The sequence below is a fragment of the Amphiura filiformis genome, chromosome 6, assembly GCF_039555335.1.
Source record: "Amphiura filiformis chromosome 6, Afil_fr2py, whole genome shotgun sequence".
NCBI lineage: Eukaryota > Metazoa > Echinodermata > Ophiuroidea > Amphilepidida > Amphiuridae > Amphiura > Amphiura filiformis.
Window position 1 is genome coordinate 67,661,737 of NC_092633.1, and position 16,688 is coordinate 67,678,424.

At 35.0% G+C, this 16,688-nt stretch overlaps 1 protein-coding gene across 1 annotated transcript in view; it reads left to right on the top strand.

The window, feature by feature from the left end:
• The first annotated feature begins 104 nt into the window (after window positions 1–104).
• Window positions 105–16,688, top strand: part of LOC140155896 (alkaline ceramidase 3-like) — a 40,496-nt gene continuing 23,912 nt past the window's right edge. The window contains exons 1-3 of the mRNA XM_072178899.1: window positions 105–744; window positions 993–1,301; window positions 14,943–15,053. Of these exons, the coding sequence (XP_072035000.1) occupies window positions 1,196–1,301; window positions 14,943–15,053 (217 nt within the window). The 5' untranslated portion in view covers window positions 105–744; window positions 993–1,195. The remainder of the gene's footprint in view (window positions 745–992; window positions 1,302–14,942; window positions 15,054–16,688) is intronic.

Sequence of the window (16,688 nt, forward strand, 5' to 3'; positions counted from 1 at the left end):
TTCAGCTGTGCCCCTGAATTTTTTTTGCCCCCCCCCCCCGACCAAGAAAGCTGGCTACGCCCCTGGGGATGAGGCTGTGATCAGTGAGGCATGCACCCGGGGGCATGCATGATAACTATTAAAATGCCCCTTTAAACACATATCTTGGAACACATTATCTGTGCTTTAAAATACACCGTCGGGGAAATCAAATGAGGTATGAAAACTTGCAGACCATACTACTAGCTACTGGGCTTCCAACTTAGAGTTATAGCCATAATTACATACGGGTGATTTATCCGGGGTGATTTATGATGCTAAATATGCCAAGCTTGTCAGGTGGTTTGGAAACTGAAATTTATATTGCTACGGGTAATATTGCAGAGGGCGTATTGCTGTATTTATGCAACAGTTGGCCTGGTATGTTTGGTATATATGACCGATTCTGACCGAGCTTTGGGTCAACCGTCGAGAGCGTGCAACACAGCCGTAAACGCGTGTGATACACCGGCTGGAACGATATCATATTCGAGCAGACACAGAAAGTGCCTTGGTGCAATATTAGCTGATATTGCACGTACAACACAGATAGAACATCACAGTAAATTGCCGGGCAAAGCTAAGCTCTCTCTTCGTTTACTCTGCATTCCGTGTACAGAATGTAGTCTACAAATGAAAGACTGTCGTAAAAATAAAGGTCCTCTACACTCTACACGGCGCGGCTTGAAGTGAATGTAAACACAAACGTCAGACACGCCCACCTCGGTAAGTACTGCATTCCAACTGGACGAGAGTGAAATTCTATTTATACAGTGATTGTAGTGATACCAGTTCCATAATATTTACTATGGAGTTTTATTTGTTGGGTCGTGTCCAAGTATTCACTATAAAAAGTATTAGGCCTACATGTATACATTTATTTGGACTTGTAAAAAAATACTAGAGTAGAACCAGCAAACCTTACATAATTTGTTGACTATTTACTGATCTTTCAATTTGTATACCATTTGCAGGTAATTAAAGTACGCGTAGCTATGCATGGTCTAGGTGTATACATAATTACACCAACTGACTAGATGAATAGTGTTGCCTACATGTGTACTTGTGTGTGGGCACTACATGTTCATCGATCACAGTTTTGCCAGGCTCCGATGCAAATGTGTGTTTTAGCTGAGCTGCTACCAGTTGGTGGTTAACTGATGTGACAGATTCAATCATGGATACCCAGTATGAGCACACCCAGTCATTCTGGGGGGACAGGACTGCATCTATAGATTGGTGTGAAGAAAACTATGTGATGTCAAAATATATTGCAGAATTCTGTAAGTCAACTATTAATGCTATTTTGATATATATAGGCCCTATACTTGTCTTTTTTGTACATTTCTTTTTTAATAATTATTTTAGATATTTCTTTCATCTCGACAATTTATTACTTCCAAGTGCTGTGAGTATGGTGAGTGAAACGAAAGTGAAAAGAGCGGGCAGTTTGAAAAGTCCAAAAGAGCTGCGCTGAAGTTTAGGGCTATGGAGTGTCAGTGAATGCCCTATATGCTTACGTATATAAATAAGGGGGAAAATAAGTGAAAGTTACTTCTGGCTCAGAGGCATAGCCGTGAGGGGGAGCCGGGAGAAAAAGTGCCCCCCCCCCCCCCGATATTTGACGGCAAATAGTAAAGTGTCACTAAAATGGAACAAAAGTCGAATTCAGGATCGGTCGGTCGATTTCTGTATTTTTTTTCCAATTATTTTCTTTTTAATATTTTGCCACAGAAAATATTAAAAACGCAGTTTTTCCCGCAAAATACAACAGTATTCACAGCACAGACGAGGTTTGTGTTTGGAATGCATCAGACTTATGCCTATGCGTACAAAATACGAATTGCAAACAGTAAACAGGGAAAACAGTTACGAATTTTATACCAAAAATATGAAAATTTAACTTTAAAAACCACCTAGAATTCAATTCTAGTCACATAATTATACAATCCCTATCTCAAAATTGGACTTGGTTACAAAATACATCCATGACAACAGAATAGCGCAGGAGAATAGCAGTATAATAATTCTCTTGAAAGTATATTCAATTGGATAAAATGTATCAATAATATTCCGTTGCGGGAAATTATGATCAATAATCAATATTCTGCAAGAAAATGGGTATCTATGCCATTGGAAATCGAAATTGATACCATCCCCGATACCATCACGTGCTTGGGATAGAGTATTTCTATAGGTCCATTGAGGAAGTTTTTATATTATATTTATATTGTTTGATTTTATTTTATCATGTTTATCCAGGCTGTGTAGCCATACAATAGACTGACCAACAGGAGGATTTCAATAGACAATAAAATATTAATCAAAAAGGTCAATGGTATTATGATTATCTGGTACTATAATAATAGCCTACATGTATAACCAGAAATGTTTCAGGTAAAACTTAGATCCAAAAGTGCACGCTATCTGCAAGTAGTGGCATAAATTATTATGATGGATATTTTCGCATTTGAAGTAAACATTCAGAACTAATGTAAGACATAAAAATAGATAAGAGGGTAATAACGGGTCCTGAGTATCAGGACTCCCTTTTATACCCAGCAGCATTTGTGCAATGGTGCCTTCGGTTTTTTGTTTTGTTGTTTTGTTTGTTTTTTTTGTCCGCGCTGAAAATCGCGACACGAATTTTTTTCAACACTTCAACTATTTTTCGTTAACAAACGGCCAACTGCAAGAAGAAATCAGAACTCGGTGCATTTCTTTGAGTTTTCAAGGCCCCTTGTCGTTGGAAGAGGCAGTGCAGTGATAGGCCTACATAAAATTAAAAATTTGTTTCACGTCCCCAGTGCTCCCCACCTTTTTGGAAAAGTGAGGAGGGAGGAAGGTTGTTCAGCATTAACGTTTTACTAAAGTATTAAAACGTAAAATCTTATATGAACGGGGTTATTTTTATGTGGCCTGTAAGATGTGCTCAAAACGTATTCATGCATGCGTGTTTACTGTAAACACGCACCTTTCTGTTGCATTATCGTCACTTTTAATACTTAAATTACGTTCCGGTTAACAACTCATGCATGCATGTCTTCGTGCCCTATGTAAATCGACTTAGATATTAGGCCTATTTCTGTATACTAGGCGCCGTTAGGGCCTACCCGTATTTGGCGGTTCTCGGCTGGGCGCGATTTACCTGGCTGATGGTGACTGTACCCACCAAGTTTCATGCCCATCCGACAATTTTTACTTATTTGACCTCATATGACCCCTGGTGACCTTTAAATGACCTTCCCAAAATGTTGCTTGAAATGGTGACTGTAGGCCTACCCACCAAGTTTCATGCCCATACGACAGTATTTACTAATTTGATCTAAGCTAACCCCTGTTATGACCTTCCAAAAATTTGGCTCTAAATGTTGACTGTAGGCTACCGGTACCCATCAAGTGTCATATGCCCATACGATATTTTTTAGTAATTTGACCTCAGATGACCCTTGGGTGACCCCGGATTCAGCGCGAAGCCGTGGCAGGGTAATGATGCTTGCGTACGGTAGGGCCTAAACTGATAACCAATACATGATATCGTTGAATAAACTGCTACTTTTTAATTCGGGTATTTTTCTTTAATGGTTTTGTTAATATTGAACATAAATGGGGAATCAAAATGTGCGAGTAAGTAGGCCTATTATAAAACATTAGGGCCTATTCTTTCTATATGTTAAATTATTGTGAATACGATTAATAGTTCTGAAGCTATTTGCATATTTATAACAGCTGCGTTACTTTTCGTGAAACCATTAATTTATTTCGTTTTGTTTTAATTAGCTGGCGAAATTTGTACAGGTATTAAGATACATGATTATTTTAAAGTCCTAGGCCTACATGTATAGGCGTATCCCGGAGGCGTGTATAAAACCAAACAACCTTGTGCTATTATAAACCATTATAGTCATATAGTGATATAGGGCTACATCATAACTCTTGCACAATTAAGTGGCCGACAAAAACACGGGTAGGGCCTACCAGGTAAACTATATTACTATGAAAATATATACCATGGCAACATTTTTCTAAATACCCCCCCCCCTATATTTGACATACATTGTAGTGGATATGTCATAAATTCATCAAAGAACAAATGGACTTATCAGGAGTTTAGTATGAACTATTTTGGCCAGGCCTATACATTAGTAGGCCTATAGGCCTAGATAATGGTATACCCGCGGCGTCGGCGAACTTTGAAAACACCCCCTTTTGCATCTCATTTCGCGAAGCCTTTTCAGGACATAAACGCCCCAATATTGAGCGTGTTCGCGACTTTGTTGCCTTTCAAAAATGGCCCTTTTTTGCTAAAATACCGGTACTCCTTTCTGATGGAAACGCGTAGGATAGGCCCTACGATGCACGATACCCCTGGCGGTACCCTAGACTACCCCGTAGTCCACTTGCCCATTGTGCATACTCTGGATATTGTATTTTTAAAGCTTAAAACTCTGATTTAATTAATGTGTGCACAATTGATAGATTTCCACATCTGATCTTTTCAGTCAACCTGCTCTCTCTGTTTGTTATAGATTTTTAACCTGGAATTTCGCGATTAATAAACTGGCAGATTCTAAAATCAGAATTGTTCAGTATTGAAGTGCCAATACAATTATGACATTATGATATGTTGCATTCAATAATATAAGCCTAGTACGTACACTTTACTTTTACTGTCACTAATATAATTATATAAACTTTTTCATAACAATTTTATACTAGTATTTTGATGTAATAAATATCAGTATAATTTCGAGTTCAACTGAATGCTTTCATCATGATTAACATTAATAACATGCTTTTATTTATCAAAAATCAACTAATATGGCATAGTCTAGCGGTACCGGCGATGCGTCGTATAATTAATGCGATGTGCGCCGATCGGAATAATGAAACTGAGATGATTTTCATAAATTGAAGAATAGTGAAACAACGATGATTTATATGATTCGTAAATGAAGAGCACCCTTTTTTTGAATTTCGCGAATAAGTGGTATGAAAAATAATCCCTTTTTAATGTGTTTCGCGAATCGCGTTTCTTTATCTGAAGTACACTAATTTCGCGAAATTTACGACGAGCATGAGAACCCGCGGATATACGGAGTGCCGGAACCGGAACCGAGATGGTATAGGCCCACTGTATATACTTGCACAAGGATGATATTATGAGGGACAGTCTAATCTTATCGTTGATGCATAGTGATATTCTAGCAGAGAAACTGAAGATAATAATCGACCGTATCCCCATGATTATGCACCTGTCATTTTTCCACACTGATATAAGGTAATTCACAAAGGAGCTGGGCCTGAACAGAATATATGATCAGATGCAAGATCACTTCAATTATAATATACTGCGCCAATAAAGTATCCTTACACTTGGAAAAATAATCACAATTTCCAAACTGAACAATATTGAAGTAAATTTGTTTTTTTAATAGATGCACTATCTAATCCTGCACATTATGACACCACATTGAATCCAATGTGACTTCAAGAAGTAAAATTACAAGCATTTGATTAGACGAAGGTCCAGTTTCAAAAGTGACAAACTGGCCTATTCAAAACGCCACAGACCACAAATCTGGTTTGAGAGTGATGAATGGCTAATTTATGCGTTTGGCTTTAATTTAATACAAAAGGAACAAAAGAAAACTGAACAACAAAAGAACTGACAAATAAAATTAAAGTTATGAAAAGTACAGAGAAGTAAAAACTGAAATAAAAAAACTGCTTTAAATAACGCTCCATTGAAGAAACTGTGTTGTCTCTTTGTTGCGCTTGTTGGAATCTTTTTTTCGCCTTGTATAGGCCAGTTTGTCACTTTTAAAACTGGACCTTCGTCTAAAAATTTACCCCAATATTGTTCAGTTTTGAAATTGTGATTATTTTTCCAACTGTAAGGATACTTTATTGGCGCAGTATAAATACCGTTGCCCAGGCCTGTTATGCTTCATAAGCAAAATAAGTGCGTAATTTAGCCCGGTATAATAAATCGCCAAAGTCATCGAATGTCTGGAACAACACCGATACATCTATAATCCCGGTGTATAATAGATGCTCCTGCAATTCTGTATCCATTGATCACATTAATGTAGTTGATCAATTATGTCCTGAATATGTCAATAGTTATTGGTGCATGCATTTTAGTGAACCATCGGTATGCATCAGCTCGATCTGAGTTGTGTTGGTCTGAACCCTGGAATTATGGAAGCTTTCGGGCCTCATAACTGCTAAATTCTTGGTCTAAAGTATATAAAAGTGTACATATTTAGAATGGCAAAGACTTCATCTGTTCATCTGTGAGGTCAAATTTGGGCCAAAATGCTCATTTTTGGCCCAAAATCCTAAAAAACTGGTTTTTTTGGTGTACTTCTTTTTCATTCAACATAACAAAAAAATTCTTTGGCCAAATTTTTTTTTTTTTTAATTTTTAAAAACTAGATAAAAATATCTAGGAGCGGTTTTTTAAAAATAATTTTGACCAACTTCACCAAAAATTAAGGGTGTAAATTCACGGTTATTTGTCTAACCGTTTAAGGGGGTTCGAAACGATGTTTCTGGAAAACAGAAACTGAATTTAGAACCTACATACACTGAGCAAAATAGTTTTTGTTTGAAGGAAATCGGACATACGGTTGTCAAGATATGCATGTTTTTTAGTTTCTTTGTATTCTATTGTTTTTGCCAATATATTGATGAAGTTAATGAGGAAAATTGGCAAAATGTGCTCATGAATATTCATGTTTGCCAATATTATACCAATATCTTATGAATAAACCTTCATACTACTTTTATTTTATATGATTTTGACATGAAACTTTGCCAATGTGTTTCTATGGCCTAAAACATTACCATGTGATTTTCCCACCCATCTAATTTGCATATTTGCATAATTAATTAGCATTATACTTAAGGCTAATTAATTATGCAAATATGCAAATTAGATTTGCGGGAAAATCACATGTTAAAGGTTTAGGTCATAGAGACACATTGGCAAAGTTTCAGGTCAAAATTTTAACGGTAAAAGTAGTATGAAGGTTTATTCATAAAATATTGGCAAAATATTGGCAAAATTAATATTAATGAGCACATTTTGCCAATTTTCTTCATTAACTTCATCAATATATTGGCAAAAACAATAGAATACAAAGAATCTTTCAACAGCAATATCTCAAAAACCGTTTGTCCGATTTGGCTCAAATTTTAGAATTAAGATTATTTTGCATATCTCTTTGTAACAAGTCTATTTTAATCTCAATCAGAGCAACTTGATTTTGCCTTTCGTACCACCTTAAACGGACCACAATTTTTTTTTTTTAATTTAAAAAAAAAGGAAAGTTTTATAATGTTTGTCCTGCCCTTACACAAACTCTAACCCCTTCCCAAACCTTACTACATGTATACAAACCCACCCAAGCCCAACTAGCCTAACACCCTTGTCCCAACCCCCAAAAGGGAACCTCAAAATCGGACCTGTATTTATAGCATGTTTAGTAAATGCATTAATATATATTAATAAAGTTTCAATTGCTTTATTTTTGTATCATCTCATCAAAATGGCTATTTTTTTATGGCTATTTTTATGGCTAATTATAGGAAGGAGAACCCTTTCACATAATTTTGGAAATTAAAAAAAAATCTAAAATTCTGAAAATACAGAAAAAATACATTTAAGTAAATGCATTAATATATATTAATAAAGTTTCAATTGCTTTATTTTTGTATCATCTCATCAAAATGGCTATTTTTTTATGGCTATTTTTATGGCTAATTATAGGAAGGAGAATCCTTTCACATAATTTTGGAAAAAATACATTTAAGTGCACAAGCTTTTTTCTTCTGGGGAAGAATTTTTTTCTTGCATGCAACAGCTTTTTTCTTGCAGGTTAGAGATTTGATCAATAGGCCCATGCATGCATTTTGTATTTTTTTTTAATTTTTAAAAAAAGGAAAGTTTTATAATGTTTGTCCTGCCCTTACACAAACTCTAACCCCTTCCCAAACCTTACTACATGTATACAAACCCACCCAAGCCCAACTAGCCTAACACCCTTGTCCCAACCCCCAAAGGGAACCTCAAAATCGGACCTGTATTTATAGCATGTTTAGTAAATGCATTAATATATATTAATAAAGTTTCAATTGCTTTATTTTTGTATCATCTCATCAAAATGGCTATTTTTTTATGGCTATTTTTATGGCTAATTATAGGAAGGAGAATCCTTTCACATAATTTTGGAAAAAATACATTTAAGTGCACAAGCTTTTTTCTTCTGGGTAAGAATTTTTTCTTGCATGCAACATAAAAGCTTGCAGGTTAGAGATTTGATCAATAGGCCCATGCATGCATTTTGTATATGATGACCTATTTATCAAATTTCTAACCTGCAATAAAAAACTGTTGCATGTAAGAAAATAATTCTTACCCAGAAGAAAAAAAAAGCTTCTGCACTCTAATGTATTTTTTTGGTATTTTTAGAATTTTAGAAAAAAAAATTAAATTTCCAAAATTATGTGAGATGTTTCTCTTTTATTTTGTTAGCAATAAAAATAACAATTTCGATGAAATGAGTCAAAATAAAGTAATTAAAACATTATTAACACATTCATGCATTTAAAAACATTAAATATAGGTCCGATTTTCAGGTGAAATCAATTTCTCCCCTAATTCCCTTTTGGGGTAAGGGCAAGGGTTTTGGGTATAGGTTAAAGGTTAGTTGGGCTAGGGTAGGCTTGTATAGATATAGCAAGGCTTGGGGTGGGTTACATTGAAAAACTTTATATAAAAAAAAAAATTTTAATAAAATAAAAAATAAATCGATTTTTTGTTTTGTTTTTTTGGGTTTTTACGTTTAAACGTTTAGCGATTTTTCTAAACGGATAGTGCATTTAACGGGCGGTTACACGTGAAACGTTTAAACGTAGACACCCTTACCAAAAAATATTTGAAATTTGGGCGAAAATCGGGCTTTTTTATGATTTTTTTGAAAATTCAGCATTTTTTGACATTTTTGGTGCAAATTTCGAAAGTTGGTCGAAATTCAAAAAAATGAAAAACGGCTCCTAGATATTTTTATTTAGTTTTTAAAAATTAATTAAAAAAACGGTTTTTTGGTATTTTGGGCCAAAAATGAGCATTTTGGCCCAAATTTGACCTCATAGATGAACTTATCAAGTCTTTGCCATTCTAAATATGTATACTTTTATATACTTTAGACCAACAATTTAGCAGTGATGAGGCCCGAAAGTTTCCATAATTCCAGGGTTCAGACCAACACAACTCAGATCGAGCTGATGCATACCGATGCATGGTTCACTAAAATGCATGCACCAATAACTATTGACATGTTCATTTCCAAACAGCTCGCCAAAAATTGCTTGTCCCCCCCCTCGGCCCGCCAAAAATTGCTTGCCCCCCCCCCCCCTTGTACATGCCAAATTTTTGGGATCCCAATTTGCAAACTTTAAATACATGTTGCGAGCGCAGCGAGCATGAAAATTTGCATATTTAAGCGTTTCCGTACGGTTTTCCTAAGCCTTTTTAGAGCGTTTTATTTCAAAGGCGCCCCAAGAATGTGTGCCAAAAATCGCTTGCCCCCCCCCTCGGCTTGCCAAAAATTGCTTCCCCCCTTTCAGCTCGCCAAAAATTTCTTGCCCTCCACCATTTTATCCTCCCCAGGGCTCATAATTATTGCACATCTCCTGATTAAGCTAGTAAGGAAGCGTCAACTTCGCTTCCTTGGGCCGTAACATCCTGACGATGCCAGTGGAGGAGTCATGTAGAAGAAAAGATTATGCTCTTTATGTTCACAAACTACGATTTACAACCAGATGCTATTGCATTACGTCATAGCGTGATGCTTGAGAAACTTTGTAGTCGCCTGCTCCGCAGTGAAATGAAATGAATAGTAAAGGGGCCAAAAATGTCTTAGCTAGTCGGAAAGGGGGGGATTTATGGGCAAAGGTGCCCGATTTTTGGCAGAACCTATTTGTTGTTCGTTATATTTACTTAGGCCTATATTTTGTTTAAACATCCGGGGAATTGCGATTTTGATGGGGGAAGTGAAGCATTTTTGCACGTTTGGCAGTGGCGATGACGCGATACGGCAATCTGGAGATCAGGGATGGGCTTTTGCATCGTATTTCCCACATATTTTAACAGGTCATATGCTAGTATTCCAATGCACCCGGGTCTATTTTTGAATTGTTGTATTCGCAGGTCGCAGTCAGTATACAAACATGACAAATAAGCAATATAAGACGGTTTGCTTGATGTAACGACTCCCATGTGTTCTATAAGCGTAAATGTGATTTATTTAAAATTATGGCAACCTTTGAAAAAGTCATATTATTATTAACTTTTATTTTACCCCAGACGTCGTGTATAGAAATCAAGAGTAGGCCTACTATCATCATATAATTATATTCTGGACTGTGACACTGCAAGTGGAAACGTCATTGCGCACATTTTGTAAAAATTAACATAAGACATTATTTCAAAATCTTAAAATTATTCGACTGAAGACAATTATTAAATGAAACTGTTCTTGCGGCAGTGCGGCTTATCAATTATATTCAAATCATTCCATAAATTTATCGAAAAAAGAAAATGAGGGAAAATTTTCCGACTGATTTTCAAGCAGAGGCAGATCACATTTCAATTTATCGTAACTTTAAGGTCCTCTGGTGGTTTTGTAACGAAGTGCCCATTTGGCAGCCCCACCTTGCTGAAGGGGGAGGGGAGTCACTCATACCGAGAGTTGTTGAGATTTTTTTTTAATTAAAACTTGTAACTCACCTTTCAGCTGTGTTACAATTTTGAATTTATTTATGAGAAAGAATTCTATAACCATACGGCGATATTATACCAATATAGCAATACGGCTGTATCACATCACGTATCATGCATGCAGGTGTTAAATAGTGCGACTGATTGATGAGGTAGAGGTACCTGGTCCAATCTCCTTTGATAGTTGAATGCTGCTTGACCCTTTCACCCGGAAAACAAATTAATAGTAATAAAAAAAACATACTCGTTTGATTCTAATAAAAGAACCTAGCAGCTCAATTTATTTCATGGAACGGGGAGTTAAAAATGTATTTGAATATTAACATATTTATCTGCTTTTTTTCTAAACAAAGGAGGTATAATCTACAGCTTTGCTAGACTATGCCGTAGTCGAATTTTGATAAATAAAAATATGTTATTATTATAAATCATGATGAACGCATTCCGTTGAACTCAAAATTATATACTGATGTTTATTAAAAAGTATGCATGTTCAATAGTAAAATGGTCATGAAGAGTTTATATAATTAGTGACAGAAAAGGTAAAGTATACGTATAGGGCAATGTTATTGAATGCAACATATCTTGCATAATTATAATGGCTCACTTCAATACTGAACAATTCTGATTTTGGAATCTACAGTTTATTGATCGCGAAAGCCCGAGTGAAAAATCCAACTATGTACTTTGGATTTTAAGCAGAACTTTACCTCGGGACTTTGTCTCTAACATACAACTGTCAATCATACTTGTTTATCAATCCAATTAAACCACAAATGCTAAGTAGAACAAAACGCGCTAAACGTACGTAAATGCACCAAGTGAGAGTTAAGGGATCCAAAATGAGCGTTTATTGCGTTTCGACAGTATTTTTTGTGGGACATGAGAGCATCTCAGACCTATCGAATTGCATTCTGAATACGAAGCATGTCTTTCTGATATCAAATAATTTTCATTTTTTAAAATCACAATATAATACAAATTTTATGACAAATTATAAAAATTTGATATTTTTCAAATTTTTGATATGTAACAGTCCTCGAAGTAAATTATATAAATCTAATGATATATTCTTAAAGTGTATGTAGCCGGGAGGAAAAGCCGACGGTCAATTGAAATTTTGACCTTTCATATTGAAGATATGGATTTTTTCCCAAAAAGACCTTATTTTTTTTTTTGGTGTTTTGGGAACAAAAATCCATATCTTCAATACGAAAGGTCAAAATTTTCAATTGATCGTCGGCTTTTCATCCCACCTACGTACACATTAAGTATAAATCATCAGATTTATAAAGTTTACTTCAAGTACTGTTAAATACCAAAAATATCAATTTTAATGATTTGCCATAAAATGTGTATTAAATTGCGAATTTCAAAAATCAAAATTATTTGATATCAGAATGACATTCTTCGTATTCAGAATGCAATTCGATATGTCTGATGTGCTCTATGTCCCAAAATAAATACTGTCCAAACGTTCATACCCCAGCCCTTAAACTTTCGCGCCAGCACAAATGCGCCACAAATTCCACAGATTGTTGTGTTCAATGTAGTGAATGGTAATGACACGTGTCAGGAGGATTTAAACCATGGTGAGATCTGGGCGACCAATCACAAGCCAGATCCATTTAAAGATGCATTATACATCATGGCCAATTTTAGTAGGCCAGAAATTTGACAATCTCATACATAGACAACCGTGTTAAGCAAGTTAACCGCAATCCAAATTAAGTAAGTAGTGCACTTGGGAAGCTAGCAAACAGAGGGAGTACGGTGACTGAAAAGATCAAATGTGAAAGTCTATCAATTGCACACAAATTAATACAAATTAGAGTTTTATGCTTGAATAATCAGAATATGCAAAATGGGCAAGTGGACTACGGAGAAGTCTACAGCTTTGCAAAATACAAACACGTGTATTGTCGCGACAGCCTTATATTATTATCTACATTTATTTTAATTATTGTTCAGTTTGTAAAATTTTCATAATTTGAATTAATTATTTTGAAATATCAGTAACCCGATTAGGCCTACTGCTAATTAATTCAGCTCACTTCCCAGCCAGTAATCTGGTAATACTGGTAAGGCGTACCTGTAGGCCTATATAGTAGTGCCAATTTCATATATTCATTTATTTTCAGTCATAAAAACATAACAAATAAAGACAGTAAAAAAAAAAGCAACAAAACAAAAACAGATGGGGTGCAACTAAACATGATAAAAGCAAAGAAATGGCTGAAAATTGTTACACCGCTTTACTTTTACTAAGTTGCTAAACAAAACACGCAACCAATTGAATACCTGAGTGGAAGAAGGGCCCAACTCCAATTTTTTACAAAAATGAGTTAGACCCAGCATTTTATTGCCAGCAGACTGATCTTCCTTGTGTGTGAAGGATGAGCCAAAATCCACTCTCCAAATAGTCTTCCACGTACACTTAATCATGGTTTTCATGGAAGAAAGGCCCAACTCCATGGAGTTGGGCCCTTCTTCCACAAATATAGTGTTAAAGAGGAATTTTGTTCATCCATGAAATCTGCTTTTTACTACAATAAATTTTCTTGCCAATCTATTACATGAGTTCTACTTGTGCAATTAATGGTGATTATCTAATTTCTGTAGCTATTTATAACACAGAACTGGTACTTGTGGTATATTAGTGGAAGAAGGGCCCAACTCCAGCTCGTATTAAGACCTGTACCGTTGCCATGGAAACATCATATATAATTTCGAATGTATGTACTATTGTATGTTCATGTATTAAAGGTCCCCTGAAGATAAAAACGTTCTGCCTATAAAACTTTTCCAAATATTAAGTTTTTTCTTAATATCTCAAAAACAGTTTTGATGGAGTTGGGCCCTTCTTCCACTCAGGTATTCAATTCCTTAGACTATGCCATAGTCGAATTTTGAAAATGTGTTATTAATCATGATGAACGCATTCCGTTGCAAATTATACTGATGTTTATTAAAATTAAAGTGTTCAGTAGTAAAATGGTCATAAAGAGTTTATATAATTAGTGACAATAAAATTTAATGAATGCAACATATCTTGAATAATTATAATGGCTCACTTCAATACTGAACAATTCTGAAATAGTTATTCAACTTTACCATGTTTACGATAAATTACCGCAAAGTTTACGGGAATGTGCCGTTTGATAACGGTAACATTTTACAGTGCAAATAGCAACTTCTTTCCTTACACCAGGCCCAAGTCCCGGCCCAAGTACAGGTGAATAAAATGGAAAAGAAGTTCTTTCGTATACATACAAATTTGAATAATTTATTTGTATACAAGTGTACCTATATACATTGAACTTAAAATAAATCAGTATAATAGGCCTATACGCATAAACTATAAACTCAATGGCAGATTCGCTGATTGTCATTTTGATCAAATCTTTTGTCATGATACACAGAAATCATTTCATTACATTCTACCCCGCATTCTACACTTGGCTTGTAGACGACAATGGAGAACTATTTACGACAATAACGGGGACAATAAAGAACTCTTAGATTTTAACCGCCATATAGTTCAGACGGTACTTAACTCGTGACACCAACCCCGGGACACCACTCGTCTTAAATACATGTCCAATTGAAGTTTTTAGTCGTGCATGTTTAATGAAAAAGACTGGTCACAAATAGTAGAAAACTATAAGATTTAGAACCTGAATAAGCTTATTCTCAATTTAAACATACAATGGGCCTGTTCAAATTTCCGTTTTTAACCTCAATAATTATAATCTATTGTCCTGCTTCGCAACTGTAATTCGTATTGATTGAAAGATATTTGGGTATACCAGAAAAACTACTAACGCTTGTGAGATTTGGCACCCATTTAGGAAAAGCAAGCACTTGCGTAATTTATAGGTTCTCAGCCCTAAAAGTGTGTTCACACCTTCTCCAGCGGCATCAATCATATATTATGTCTGTATGTAATTTAAAACTTAATTTTGAGAAATGCTGTCATAATCAAAATTCAAAAACGCTCTGATCATATCACGTTATTTAATTCAATTCTCACAATTCTGTATTTATAATTGTGTGTGTTTATTTTGATGGGTGTTTAGTTATAACAGTTTGCTATTACAATTATGATTGATCATTATTTTCCTCTTGTTTCCAGGGAACACTTTGAGTAACTTGGCAATCATCATCCCAGCATGTGTTGGATTGAGACAAGCTCTTAAGGATGACACAGAAAAACGATTTGTGTGTGGATATCTGATGCTTCTAGGTAAATAAATTCTCCTCACTCACTTTTAATTTTGTTGTCATGGTTGTGTTGGAGAACCATTACTCAATTCTAGGAAAATACAGAACTAAATTTTTGAAATTGAATACTAGTATATTATCCTGTTTTTCCAAATGAAACGGTCAATTATTTTATAATTTGTAATTTTTTGGGCAAAAGGGGCAAAACTACACATTTTGCACAAAAATCAAAAACCAAAAACTTGACACATATCTAAACTGAGCTCAAAAAGAAACTTATAATTTTTTACAACTTGTGAATCACAAGGTCATATCTTAAAATACTGTCAATCAAAATGAACAAAATTACACACAGGATTATTTTAATACTCTACTCAAAACACATGTCAGTAACCAAGCAGTTATCCAACTGACACAACAGCAAAATGCACTGTCATGGGACAGCTTCCTGGACTTCCTTCACTTTCACAGCCCAACATTTGGCACCCAGGACAAAAAATCTGTGAGAATGCACACAAGATCCTTGCACAGATGATAAAACGGTGCTGCTTTCTGCTTTTCATACACTTTTTTCATGAAACAGGGCTGGGCTGTGAATGTGGTCCAGGAAGCTGTCCCATGTCAGTGCATTTTGCTGTTGTGTCAGTTGGATAACTGCTTGGTTACTGACATGTGTTAAGAGTAGAGTATTGAAGTAAATCTGTGTGGAATTTTGGTTCAATTTGATGGACAGGATTTCAAGATATGACCTTGTGAAAAATTATAAGTTTCTTTTTGAGCTCAGTTTATGTATTCAGAATCTTACTATTTTATATTATTAAAAATAGAAGAGAAAATGTATTTCTTAAACATTGTAGTACATAGACTGATTAGACGTCAAATGTACAAATCTTTAAGACTTGTTGTCGCAGCATAATAAAAAAAACTGGAAACGCATGGTCTTGGTTTTTAAATGTTTGCTATAAGAAATGGACTTTAACTGCTAGTTATAGTTCTAAAGGATTAGGATTGAGCTAATCTTCATTTGGCAAATCAGGACGGTATCTTATCATTTTTTTTTCTTTTATAAGGGCTCGGATAGTGACGTTAAAATACTGTGCAAACTTTGCTATCCGATTCCTGAAGTCCATGGTTTTATTTTACTCTTTGTTATATGTATGTGTTTGAGCCTGCCATGATTTTTGTTTTGCACAACATTTCAATGTTTATTTTAATCGCAAATGATATAAAAACATAAGTGCCATGTTTCACATTTTTTTAATCTGGTCCGTGAGTTCTTCAAGACAAAATATATTCCGGTATGTTATAAAAGTTTCAATGTATAATCTTGATTTTAGATATAATGGCTAAAATATATTAAAGAAAAGGTGCAGCCATGGAATTGGATTCGATAATTGGAAAGCAAAATGAAACTAACATGAGCTGTATGGATGATAATAGAAAGCCATGTAAAAAATGTGGTTTTAATTTGGTAACATTAATTCTGAAGAACCTTTAACATTTAGAAAGAGAAACCAATTTGTGAAATATGCGGGTTTCATGCCTTTTGTGTGTTCTGAAATAGTACTTTTAACCTTATTTGGAAAGGTTTCGTAATACCGCGCCATTGCAAGTGTGAGCCGAGTTTGCATATATTGTGTACGCCTATTCTTTAATA